The sequence below is a fragment of the Phalaenopsis equestris genome, unplaced genomic scaffold (assembly GCF_001263595.1).
Source record: "Phalaenopsis equestris unplaced genomic scaffold, ASM126359v1 Scaffold207403, whole genome shotgun sequence".
NCBI lineage: Eukaryota > Viridiplantae > Streptophyta > Magnoliopsida > Asparagales > Orchidaceae > Phalaenopsis > Phalaenopsis equestris.
The window spans coordinates 201226-215795 of NW_018226737.1; the positions used below are offsets into that span (position 1 = coordinate 201226).

Here is a 14570-nt window from a genome sequence, read left to right on the forward strand (position 1 = left end):
ATATATATATATATATACATACATACATACATACATACGTACACATCCAATTTTTATTCCATGCAATCTCAAATGTTCGTTCGAATGAACTTTGGAGATATACTTGTACACAAACATTCAAATGTTTATTCCAAGCTATCTCGAAAGAAGTTCGAATGAACTTTAACGAGATATACTTAATCTTATACTTAAGTCTTATAATTCAAAATCATATATATCTAAAGGACCTAAATTTAACTAAAATCTTTGCAATTGGGATCCCTATCCGCACATAACTGTTGTTCCAATTATAGTATGTTTCAAACCATTGATTACAAGCCAATTTCAATTTTAGTTGCACTGTTTAACTTGTATGAAAATTTTGAGGTTTACGGTTTAGATTTTGGTTTTCTTGTGGCCTTCGGTTATACAGCTTTTCATCTATTTTTGCCAATTCATTGATCTAACATTCATGTATAATGCTTTCTTAAACTGCGGCACCATTCTTTTAGCCTGTTTTTCTCACACGTGAAAAAACTCGGAGCTTGGGGGCACGTAGGGAATTTTTTTTCTTTTTGCTCGCCTTCATCTCCTGCATTCATTCCGTTCCACCTCTCAACATCTCATCCAGAGCAACATAATTGGTTGGATTCCATTCTGCCCTTCATATATATCTCTACCAAAGGCATACCAAAATCCACCTCTCTCTCTCTATCTCTATTCCAAGCCACCAAAATGAATTCAACTCGGGAGATCAATGCATTCCGGCCATCATCTTCAACAATCCAGAAGAACTCCCATCTCATCAAGAAACCTACAGGCATGCCCATCAGCACCACCTCATCCACGGTCATGTCCGACTCCTCCATTGCTTCTGCCTCACATTCTCAACCAGTCATTATCCACGCACATTCTCCCAAGGTCATGCACATACAAGCATGCGATTTCATGGCCATAGTCCAAAAGTTCACCGGCTTCTCTACTCCATCCAATGATGACAATAATACTAATCTAACATGCAAAGATGACGACCCTCCTGTTAACAAGAAAAGGAAGATCTCCGTTGGCCAGAGAGAGGAAAAATTAGTCGAATCATCATTAAATGACAATCGTCAATTGAAGCCACAGCAATGGCCCTCCGTTACGCCAATCGCCAACGTTGGGTTCAATCCCTTCTCTAATGCAATGTGGTTTGGGCATGGATTTACGTCAGAGATTTTTGAGTTGCCCAATTCGATCTACAGATTCGCTGAGATGCCGGAGATGTCTTCTATTTCTAATATCAATAGTACATCATCAAGATTATCTGACGTATGATCTAACCTTTTGTTTGTTTTTTTTTTAATAATTCTATTTTATTTGTTTGTCATTTGTTTTAATGGTGGAAATTAAAGATTTGGTATTGGTGATGGTGGTTTTTGGGAAAATTAATGAATTGTTTATTTTCTTTTGCTGTATTGCTCAATTAGAACAGGTTGAATCACTCAGAGTATGTATCCAAATCCAAACAAAAAGAATTCATTCGAAATTGCATTGTCTTATTGTTTGATGATAACGGGCAGATTTGTTACATCTCACAGTTTCTAGGAGAAGAGTAGCTCTTAGATTGATGTGAATACATGACTTCCCATTGTTTCATTTAAACTTACCAGGGGAAACGCAGCCAAGTGTTGTCTGGGAGCGTGAATCAACTTGTTATTTTAATCGTATTGTATAAAATGAGTTCGAAAAACTTTTTTTTTTGGGGATTATTGATGAAAGTACCATTCAATAGCTGGCAACTTGACATCTATTTATTTATTTATTTTGACATAATACAACAGTGCATTGTCTTATATTTTGGACTAAAAGTCTTTTTGTTTCTATCATTTGTTTTATATTTTTGGTAGTAAAATGTAAAATATACCAAAAAACTTGACATATATGTATATATATATATATATTATTTATTTTTCATATTATTTGAAATGGCGACAAAGACAAAATGATCATCATTTTTTTTAAGCAAAACAATTTTCTTAACCTATCAAATAGTGTTAACATGGCTAAATGAGATTGTAGATTTTCCTTTTCTCAAAGTTCAAAATTTTTTTTTTTTTTTATCTGTTGATGGGTTCCAATGGAGGGTTTTTTCTTTATCGAATTTCATTTTTATAGTGTTTTTTTGCAAGAACTTGTGGCTGAGAAGATTACCATCACATTGGCAGGAATTTAGCTTGAATGAATCCTGGAGATGTTATGTAATCAAAACTAAGTAGCAATGATACTAAGCGGTGAAAGTTAAAAATGATAGCAATCAAAGAAGTGTTTGGATGATGTTCAAATAACATATTAATTCAATTTTTTTGAGGCAATGCAAGTTATAAAAGGTATTTGAAACATTTTTTAATCCATTTCTTTTGCGAAATTAGGCTATATATGATCTATAATACATGAAATTTGGAGTTCTTTACTACTGTTTATTTTCTTGAAACAGTTTGCTTAAATGTTCATTTAGGAATACCTCAGTTTTTTATTGCAAACTATTAAATTAAAATTGGTCAGTGCTATTTTAAAAGCCTCCAATTATATATGAAAATAATCTTAGTGTTGCTCAAATCTTTATTCTGCTCAATTTAAATGTTATCCGAGCATGGTTACAAGGTTTTAATTTGACCCCTATGAGCCACACGTTGATGTAACCTATCAAGTTGATAATTCAAGCTAACCACATAGACCTATGATAAGAGTAAAAGCAATGCCCAATATTTTAAGTCCCACTCTTTGATACTCACTTTAATTAGGACTAGTTTATATTCCGTTTCCCCGAGAAACACCTAAATTCCACTAAATCGAGCCATCTATTATAAATCTTAAATACACATCCTAAGAAAAAAGTTTAATAAGCTTTCAGTTCGTTACACCAACTAAATACCATTATTCAATGGGATCTTCCATTTTATTCTAACTAGTTAAAACTAAAAATCTTGGTAGTTATGCTATTGTATAACTTCAAATCTATCACAAAATTGCCATAAGTTAAAAAAAAGGCACTTCTTAAATATCAAAATACAAATCAAGTCCTTTTCAATTCTTAAGCTTGCTAATAAGGCCACCCTTCATCATTATATTTGGTAGCATAACAAACATGGTCAGAACTTTTAGGCAATGCAAGAACTTTTTTATGGTAAAAATTCCTTATAGCGCTCATGAGACACTTAATAAATGTGGGTTAGTAAATCATTTGTTATGATAGATCTATTTAATATTAGTTGCTGCAATATCTTGTATGTTTTTTATAACTCTATGGTGTAAGTAGTAAGTCTAATTTGTTAGCTTCACCATGAAGCCTTGCCAATATTCTTATTTGAACCTATCCAGATATTTTTGTGTTATTGTAAAAATATTGCTATGAAAGTGCTCCTCCTTAAGAAAATAAAACATTGAAGTGATCTACAAAAAACTTTATGTAATCATATTTATTTTTTATGTAAACTATTTATGATAAAACTATTTTTTAATTTGCCAATTCTTAAAAATAATTTGTGATTTTAAGAACTTGAAACTTCTAGATCTAAGAATTCTTTTTTAAATTTGTTTGCATTAAAAATTAGACGTATAAAAATATATGTTTATTAAACTAGGTATATCTACTGCTAAAAAAGTTTAAGCTACTTCAAGAGAGCTTGATAAAAGATATTTTTACCACATTCTTCACCTAGGAAGTTCTTTAATAAAAAAAATTCTACTTTTTCTTTCATTTAAATTTTAACTTTATCTCTCTCTTCTTTAAACTTGTTTCTTCTTATCCCTCTTCATTTTTATTTATCTTATTCACAACATAAAATTAGAAACTTGATTTGGATCGTTAAATCCTTAAACCTTAGGAATCATGAAATTGACATTAGTACTAATGACATATTTCAAAAAAATAGAATTCAAATTCAAGAATTAAAAGACCAAATACAAGTTATCTTAAATTATTTATAAAGTACAAAATCTTGTGCACTTTCTGCCTAAAATAATAATACACCATTAAAAGAAGATGAATCATATTTAAACCCATGTAAAGACCAACCTCATAAGAAATAACTCAATCTTAGGAATGGAGGTAAAGAAGACCATCCTTCTAAGAACGTTGTTGTCTTTAATGGTTAATTCAAGAGAGAAAAATTTGAAGCTCTCTCTTATGATGGCACCGATGAACTTAATAGGTTATTAAATTGGTTATTTAAAATAGATACCTTCTTTGATTGACATTAAATGAATAATTATTAGAGAGCTAAATTTGCCAAAATAAAATTTATTGAAAAATTCCAAGGTGTATTGGATCCAATATCCAACTAAAGAGCAAAGAATGGGTACTACCTCTCTAACCTTGATTGAAATGAAGAAGATGTTAAAAATTAAATATTATCATAGGCATCATGATAAGAAGCTACATGGTAACTACTAACTTTAAGAAAACGTAGTCTACTTGTAATTAAATTTTTTAACACTTTTGAATACTTAATTATTATGATTGATTATGATGATAATGATTGACAATTGTATAGAAAATATGTCATTGAACTTTGTGGAAAAGTAAATAGCACAAATTTTAGAATTTTTTATTTCTATGATCATATATGACATTAAGAAAATAAAACATCTAGAAATATAAAAGAAAATATTCTTTAGTCAGTTTACTTTTTTAAAATAATGATTTACTATTTTGAGCCCAAGTTACTTGAAATTTTTTCCTTTCTATTTTAGGAAAGTTATGATTTACTTTAATTTGGGATATAAGCTTTTAATGAAAGCATTTAATTTGGGATATATGCTTTTAATGAAAGAAAACTCTCATGTTTAATTACACCCTAAAAGATGTAATTTTCTAAAAAAATCTTAGTGTTTTTATAGATTTTAAAAGTTAAATTTAAAGATATTCACTATAAGAAAGTCAAAATTATTTGGTAATTAATAATTTCAATTATTAAATTAGGTTACCAACTGATTTGCTACTGATTTTTATCAATCATTAACACTCTGATCACAAAAGTCATAACACAACGACAAAATACTTCAACTGATACAGGTTAGCAACTGATAAATTGATTGTTAAACTTTAGCGCTAGAGTAATGATTGAGTATTTAGCCGTCAAAGTCATTTCGACTGAAAAAGTCAATCTTTCACCTTATATTTGAATAACCCAACTTTTAAACCTCAAATAAATAGTTGAATTAATGACTGAGTGGTGTCATAATAATCGATCGATTAGGGACTTATTTTTTACTAATTTAGCGGCCGATATATTAGTTCTAGTTGGTTAAAAAACAAATTAATTGGGTTGATTAGTAAATGAAATTTTACTCACCTATAATCCCAAATTAACTAGGATTTATATTCATAATATCTCATTATGATTTAGTATTGATAATAAATTTGAATAAAAATATAATAAACAAAGCAAGTATCAATAAGTCATCAAGTACACTATTGCTCACAACATAAATGAAGTAGTTTTGCACACACATATATGAAAAAAGAATAAAAAACTAATTGTGTTGTTCCTCTATGTCCTCTTGGTCGTTGTCCTCATCAATCATAGGTTGCTTGCCATGACGACCTGCTAGTTCTTGCAGTTGTGTAATTTTTAACTTAAGCCTCTCGACCCTATCATCCCTGGCTTTCTCAAGCTCCAACACTCTAGACTCCAACTGAAGTCTAATATCATGGCATCACCACAACTCCTCGACCAACAAAGCCACACGCTTGGATACTTCATCATCAATCAGTGATGATCTCTAGCCTGAACTGAAGTGTTTAACCTAATGCACAAATCCTTGTGCTTTATGGTTGTAGATACTCCCTTTATCCCCTCGACAACTTCCTTCCAAATCTCGAAGTTAGAATGGTTAGAATGATCACTAGAGCTATTAACACCTACTGGGCTCTAACTCTAAGACTCCTTAGGGCTCTTGATCTTGATGTTTGCGATGTATGCGATTATATGCTTAATTTTTTTAATAATGATTCTCACTTTGCAAAAAAGCTAAAAACTTGATCCCAAGAGAAAGCTAAGTAAATTTTTCACTATGAAGTAAATAAGAATACAGTTATAATATTTAAATATAGGATACTATGCAAGTATACACATCATTATCAAGTAATATATACATCATTATCAAGTAATTATCAAGTAATATATGACTTTTTTATTCAGCCTCAAATATCGAATCCACAGGTATAACTAACAATATGCAACTTTACAAAACAAAACAAATTAGATGACAAAATTTTACTTAGTAAAGTATTCTTACTTAAACTCTAGATGCTATAATAGGAATGAAAATTCAATTTTTTTTTTATTTTTGATAATTGAAAATAAAGTAAGCAACTAATTAACTTTACTAAATACTTGCAAGATGAAGACAATATAAATAAAATATCTTTTTCCTTATCATGAATCAGTAACAAGTATAGGAATTCTGTTGTGGAAGTATTCTAATTGTGTTGTGACAAATAGGAGTAATAATATTCTTTACTATTATTAAAGATGCTATAAAGAACATTAGCTAATCTATAGTTTGAATAGTCTTGAAGATGGGTTAGGTAGAGAAGATATTAATTGGCCAAATCAAGAAGTAAACGAAGAACAATGTTTAAAGTCATCACAACTTCTTCCAACATTAAATTCTAATACTTCACACAACTTCCTTTTCAATACTTAATCACTTATCATTTTAAGAAAAAAGATAAAGAAAACTACTCAGAATTCATGTTGAAAACACAACCACACTTGAATTTAAAAGTAGAAATCACGCATACAAACAAGAAGTCTAAATGAAAACCAAATGTAGTCACAAAGATAAACACTTATATCAAATACTCTCCACCAAATTTATTGAAGTTCCTTTGAATTCTCAGCCTTCACTCACAATATAAACTAAAACTCAAAATAAAAAGAAAAAGTGGCAGGCGGCGGTGGCGATGGGCGGTGGCAGCGGCGGTTACTTTGGATGGATGGATGATGATTGGCAGGCTTCTTCCTTTGATAATCCAAGTCTTCTTTAATAAAAATCCAAGGAGTGTCTTGGTGTCTCTTCAAAATATTTCTCCATTCAATGAATCTTTTAGAAGCTGTCTCCTTTTAAAAGCCAATTAAATGAATTTTCATGTCAAAGAACTATTTCTCATGTTTTTACCAAGGGTTGCTTCAAACACCTCTTCAAAAATTCGTCCAAATTCAATGAAAAATCAAGTAACTACTTCTGGCGCTTAGGCGCGGGGTACCTAACGCTTAGGCGTAGCTCTCTCTATTTAACTGGAGCGTAAGCGCCAGTCCTGGGCACTTAGGCGCCTCAGTTCATTTTTGCACCTTCTTCATTTTTGCTCCAAATTTGATCCTTTTTCACTCCGTTTATCATTTTTCATTCATTTGATTGTACTTGAAATAAAAACACAACACAACTACCTTTCATTAAAGCGCAATAACTCAAAAATAGGTATAAAAATATGCACAAAAAGAGTATATATTTTAGGCGTATCAAAATCTCTCAAACTTAAAATGTTACTTGTCCTCAAGTGACACTTCAATATCTTAAAAATTAAATAAGTACATGATGTATATGAGTTTCTTTATGAGTTTCTAAAATTTTGATGTAGAAATATAGTAGTCTAATTTAGAAAAAATGTTAATAAATAAGACAAACCTAGAGTTTAAAAATTTTTAATGTAAAGAAGTCTGAAAATATGAGCTCCTATCTAATTCAGAAATATTGTTGATTTTTCAAATATAGAGTTTAGGCATTTTATCATCTGCACTTAAAAATTTTTATCAAGCATAATTTTACTTATTATATTATATATTTAAGCTTAAGAGTTTCTCAAGTCTTATACTTTAAAAAGATCAGATATGGAACCAATTTTTTATTAGACACTAATCCTCAAGCTTCTCCTCCCTTTTTCAACTTTTCTATTTTTTTTCTTTTTCTTTTCTTTTTCTCTTTTTTTTCTCTCTCTCTGTTTTTTTTTCTTTTGCAAGCTAGGATTATTAAATCTGGATAGGCTTTTAATGATTTTGAATTCCACTCTTCTTTTCCTAAAGCAAAGAGTTGATATATTTCCTTTACTTAAAAACATAATAACACTTTTTGAAAATTAATTTCAATAAAAGAAATTTAAGTTTTGAAAATAAAAGTCTAATTCTTCTATATTTTTTAAAAATACAATTTCTCCTATTAAAGTTAGCTATACAATATTTATCATATTCCACACTAAAAATTTTTAACTTTAAGTTTTTCTTCATTACTATAAATTTTAACTAAATTCTGTTATTCATTTCTTTATTCAAAATTTTACTTCCCTAATATAACTTCATATATGTGATCATTCTTCTTCAAATCAAAATCAAATTTATTTGAAGTTTATTTGAGAACAAATAAATGTCAAGTTTTTTAGAAAATTTTCCATCCCCCCCAACTTAAATTTTTAGTAAAATAAAACATTTTAGCATCATATATAAATATTGATAGAAATGAAAACTAAAAATGACATACTAGCAGGAATTTTTACATCATAAATATAGAAGTACAAAAAATTAAAAACATAGGTAAAAATTAAGTTGATCAAATTTTAATTTCTTAACAATAGAGGTTCATTAGACTTCTATACAGTGGAGGATAACATAAAAGCAAACAAACATATTAATAAACATTCACAACTACAACATAAAGAAAATATCTGGTAGTAAATTGAAAATTTTAAACATGAAGTTTTTAAGTAAAAGTTAGCAATATTCTAAATCTTCCTATGAATCAGAATTAAGTTCAACACAAACTAACTAAATACATTAAATAACACAATTAACACACTTTCTACCACAAAAAACATAATAACTACTCACAAAAATATAAATACATCACAACAGTGAACAAAACACAAACAAAACTAATAGTCTAAAAACATAAAACTAACAGTCTCAACAAATACAACTCAAAACACAACAAAAATACAGTATAACCACACCATAAATAATTCACAACAATACATATAAAAAACTAAACTAAACTATAGAACCAGCATAATCATCTTCTTCCTCGGCATTACTCTCATCACTATGCCAAGTAGTTGCAGGCTCCTATGATGAATATCTTGGATATTGAGGGAAAACTACACTCTGGTTACCTCTCATGAAGTTTTCCATAAATGAGTGGTATTCTTCCTCATATTCACAACATCTCCTTATATATCCATCTATATGTTTTGCAAAGTTTTCTAAATTTATTACCTTTTTAGTAACACAGTTAATGTTGTTCAAAATTCTCTGCAATAGTTGTGACTGAGAATCATATCTAGAAGTCTAACCCTGCGATATAGAAGCACGTGAAGTAGAGCTTGAGATGTTGAAGCAGCTGGACTACTAGAAAATCCACCTCTCCAGCCAAAAATCAAATCAAAAATCAAATGAAAAATCAAATGATGTGAATAAGAATTCACATTCACACTAGTAATAGGCTTGAGTGGCTTCAATATCTCCTCTTAGCTATCAAATGTGAATCCCAAACTTGTAGTAGTAGCAGTGACAACTGAACTGGTAATAACACTATGAATCAAAGCTCCAATGTCGATGGGCTTGAACTGCTGAATACAATAGTTCAAAGTCGCTCGATCACGGGTCACTTCTCTAAGATGATTGGTAGGCAACATACGAGCAGAAATGAAATATTGTCATGCCTTTGATAGGGCATCTAACTTCGATGTGGGGAAGTTGACTCTTCTTTCATTAGTAATTTTCCATAATCCTCTTTCTCCAGTCAACGATGAAATAATCTCATCTGACTCCCCTCACTTAGACTATAGTTGGAATAAAAACATAAAGTGCTCGGGGGCAAATGATAAAACTGATTTATTACCTCATGTGAGAAAGATATTGTCTTTCCTCTAACCATGACTCCTTCTTCAGCCTCGGGAAGATTTGCATAGAACTCCCGAGCAACTGAAATAATGCCACAAATAGAAACAACAAAACCACTCCCACTAGAGGTGAACAATCAAATCCTCTACAGCTCCTCCTGGACTCTTGAAACATTGCTCAGGGATAAACTTTCTCGATTGCAGTGCATCATTGTATTGATCATGAGCTTTCACACTAACAAACTTGCTTGAATCAAATTGGGCTCTTCCCTTGCTTCTCTTCATCCTGGTGGCATTTCTAAAAAATAATATAAAATTCACAATAAATTCCAAATTCAACTCTAAATCATTAAACTCAACTCCTAAAAGCTTAAACTGCCAAATCTATGTATTTTCCATAGATTTTTCTCAAATTTTTACCATGAAGATTGATTTTCGGGTAGATCCATAATGTGCTCAAAATACATAGTAAAACTCAAAAATTTTTACATAGAAGTGAAGCTCTTACCTCAAGAAGATCAAATCTAACAAATTTTTCTCCAAACCACCAATAAATCTTCAAATTAAGGGATGCTCTAATCTCAAAATTGCGAACTCAAGAGGTAGGGAACGATGTCGAGCGAAATAAATAGAGATTTTCCATTCAATTTGCAACTTTAAACCGTTCACGAACCGGTTTACGTGAACCGACGCTTAAGCACAAATTGTTTGGCGCTTAGGTGTCCGTCTCTCGGTTTAGGCAGCACTTAAGTGCAGAGTCTTGTTTCCTTTTCTCTACTGCATTTTACTCATGTTTTACTTATACACATTTTTTTTACATAATCGCTAGACCTTTAGGATAGAAAACAACAATCTGTTTACCTAGAATGGATCCCTATAACACATGAACAAGCACGTAACCTTTGATAATAAGATGAATTGGTTCAACAATAATCAAAATCAAAACACAATACATAAACTTCAAACCTTGGAGCTGCCACTTTGATGAGGTGCTTGGAGCGAGCTACAAGTGGAAGCAGTCAATGATCTACAACAACAAAATAAGTCTACTTTAGCTAAACCTTTCTCTTATTTAAACAACAACCCATAAGACTTCGGGTTGGTTCGTCCAGCATGACGTAAATCCTCAATATTCTTAGACTTTTGCACAATCATGTTATGCAATATAAGCCCTAACTCTTTTAGGATTCCAAGATCGTCATTTGGTATAACATAAATCCTCTTATCTTCCATGTTATTTTCATGGTCGGATATCATGTAATTGTAAGCCCTAAATAATAAAATCACCAGGAATCATGTAAATGTAAGCCTTAAATAATAAAATCACCAGGATTGAAATATTAAAATAACATCAACTTTAAAATTCAAGACAAATAGTATTATAGAATGAGAAGTCACCAAGGTTCTCCTCAAGATTTATGACATCCCTCTACTTTTTCGTTTCTTTGGATTCCTAAAATAATTGCTCATATTTGATCCAATCCCATTTAATTTGCTATGTACAATCTTGAAAAATAAACTTTGAAATCTTGAAGGCAGAACCTCTGATAATTATTGAGAGTTTTCTTAAGTGACCTCAGTCGTTTAGGATGTAATTAACCATAAGGGTTTGCCTCTATAGGGAACTAAAGAACCCAAGTAAAATAAATTCTATCTAATTTTTGTAATATGTAGGGGAACTTGTCGGTCACACAAAAAAAGGTTCACAGACCAAATGAATGTCATAGATTATTTAGTTTACATGATTGAGCCAAGCATTAAGTAGTATTTCTATCACTCGGGATGGTATATTACTTGTAGTATTGTGCTAGATCATTCGAACGATTAAATATATGGGATCTTTTCAGTATCATATTCTTAAAAAAATTATTTTCAAAAAAATCAAAATTACACAAATATATTCAATTAAACTTAAATTATCTTCAAAATTTTGACCGACGGCTGGCCAATTTTTTTTAGTGATACGTGGTTTAACCAGCTTGTGACTCGACTCGTCTATGGATCGCCTTTAACTATCCAATTACTTTGACGTTATCCGACTTTTTGGTTCGTCCATCTTTTGATTTAGTCACCCAATTGATTTTTGAGTTGTGAATCATCTATTTTCTGGGTCGATAGGCTTTTGGTTGATGGCCTAGTAGTGAGCTATCCTTGAGGCATCTTATCCACCCTGATTGACGACATGTGCCTTGCTTGTAATCACACGATCCGGTTAGGTGCATTTAACTTTTACAACTTCAATAATCAAAAACCACCTATATGGTATATTATTTAAATATGAAGAAAATTGTCTTAATATAAGTCTCAAAATTGGTAGATTCATTTTGATTTAAGAAAAATAATTTATATGAAAAATTAGTTAACATCTATATTTTCTTTAGCTCAAAATAATTTTAACAACATTGTTACATCTTGGTCAAAAATTGGAAAGGAAAATGTTTTGGTTTAACATCATTTACTCTTCATGGGGTTGAGCTTGAATATTTATTAAAATAGTTGAGAAATTATAATAAAAATATTATTTTATTAAACAACATTGAAACTTTATTTTAAAAGTATCATTTAAAAAAAATTCTTGAAAAAATTTTCATTTTATATTTTAAACCAACTTGTATGAGTCAGCATTCTTCTTATTAATTTTTTTCTTAAAACAATATTAAAACCTTAATATAAAGTATGTTTATGAAGATTGGGAAAATGAATGGCTTATTGAAATTCAACTAAGAGAATTAAATATCTTAATTCAACAAATTCAAGGTAAATATAGAATACTCAATGAAATTCATCTAATATGATCAACGTGCCTAGTGCATTTTCAAAGCATTTGAAGAATGTTATAACTAATTGCAATATTTTTAATCTAACATAGGAAGAAACATATTACCTTCAATTTGATGTTGAGATGATCAAAGAATGAATATGATAGAAGTTTTAGTCGAGGCAACCATATGCGCTATTTATGCCCTTAATGATCCCTATATTTAAATTTAAAGGCCGTAATATCTCAAAAGAAAAGGAGAAAGTTAAATATATTTCCAATAAAGGTGATTAGATGAATTGCAAATATACATGTTCCTAAAGAAACGAGGACCAAATAGGATGATAGATACTCCAAACTCATCCTTCTTGGTATAATTATTAAACATATAAATTGTTTGATCTTAAAACTTTAAAAGTTATTTTATGTTGATATATGGAGTTTGATGTGAAAGGGTTTGAGATTGGCAAAGTAAGATTGAGTTTAATCAAGATGGGGACAAAGTAACTATAGAGCTAAAATATCATTCACCAACTTCTCAATAATCTATATCTTCGCCATCATCTTTAGGAGATAATGAAAGACAATAAAATACAAGAACCCTATGTAAGCACCATGATGTAACCAATGATCTTGCTTTATTTGTTTGTAAGCTCCATGATGTAACCAATGATCTTGCTTTATTTGTTTACTTACAATTAGTGAGGCATTATAATTTAAGGAATCTATATGAAGTTAAAGATTGAAGCACATAATAGATGATAAAATCAAGTCTTTAGTGAAGAATATCATGTTGTAGCTCACAACTCTATAAGAAAATAAGAAGCCAATGTCGTCAAATAGGAAAGATAAGAAGCCATTAGCATAAAATAGGCCCATAAAATCAGAAATGTAAAGGGAGAAACAAAAACATATTAAATATAATTCATGGAAAAAAATATAAGTAAATAATAAGCATTGATTATGACGAGGTATTTGCTTATATTATTTGCATGAAAATTATTTATTTCATAATTTCTCTTGTTACATATAAAAGTTGATCACAAGTAGACATTTGTTATGGGATATATTAAGAAGAGAAAATTCTTGAAAAAAATAAAAGTTAAATTCCAAAAATTATAAGTTAAAAAAGAAAGTGTTTTGGGACTTAAACTAATCACCAAGAGCAATAAATACAAAATATATTTTTTATTTCTATGGGATTGAAATGAAGCCAAAAAGGGGATTATTTTCATTCCAATTGAAATTTGTAATTGAATCACCTTGATTTGTTCTTTTCCTTGATCTTTAGGATTTGGTTCGACAATACTCGGAAAAGTTCCTATTGTTCGGTTACTAAGTGCAGTAGCAATATGCCCTAATTGGTTCTCAATATTCTTAATAGCAGTTCCTTGATTTTGTAATTGATTTCCTTGAATCTGTAATTGATTTCCTTGATTCTATAATTGTTGACCTATGTTTAATATCAGCTCTTTCATGGATAACTTCTTCTCCTTAATTTGAGTATTAGTGTTAAATCCTTGAGGATAAGAAGGTCTATAGTTAATATTTCCTTGGTTGGATGAATTTCCTAATGGGTTCACTAGGTTTTTTGCCCATTGTTGATTTGTCGAAGAATTGTTATTCCAATTGAAATTTGGATAATTCTTCCAACCTGGGTTATAATAGTTCGAATATGGGTTGTTGGGTCTATTAATAGCATTTAAGGTTTCATATGAAGGTTGAAATCCACAAATTGCCCAGATGAATTTCTTCCATCATAAGAGGTGTTGTAGAATAATTCATCCCATAATAATCTAATTTCTTTGATATTGCAGCAATCTGTGAAGCTAACATAGATATTGCATCAGAATCATGGATGCTAGCTACTCTTTTAGGATTTACTCGCTCAGAGGGCCATTGAAAATTGTTGGTAGCCATCTCTTCTATTAACGAATAAGCCTCATCAAAAGGTTT

The 14570-nt window shown here is 30.3% G+C and overlaps 1 protein-coding gene across 1 annotated transcript; it reads left to right on the forward strand.

The window, feature by feature from the left end:
* Positions 1–714: 714 nt before the first annotated feature.
* Positions 715–1296, forward strand: LOC110036497 (VQ motif-containing protein 20-like). Its single transcript, XM_020740957.1, has one exon. The coding sequence runs from the start codon at positions 715–717 to the stop codon at positions 1294–1296; it is 582 nt and encodes a 193-aa protein (XP_020596616.1).
* The last annotated feature ends 13274 nt before the right edge of the window (positions 1297–14570 follow it).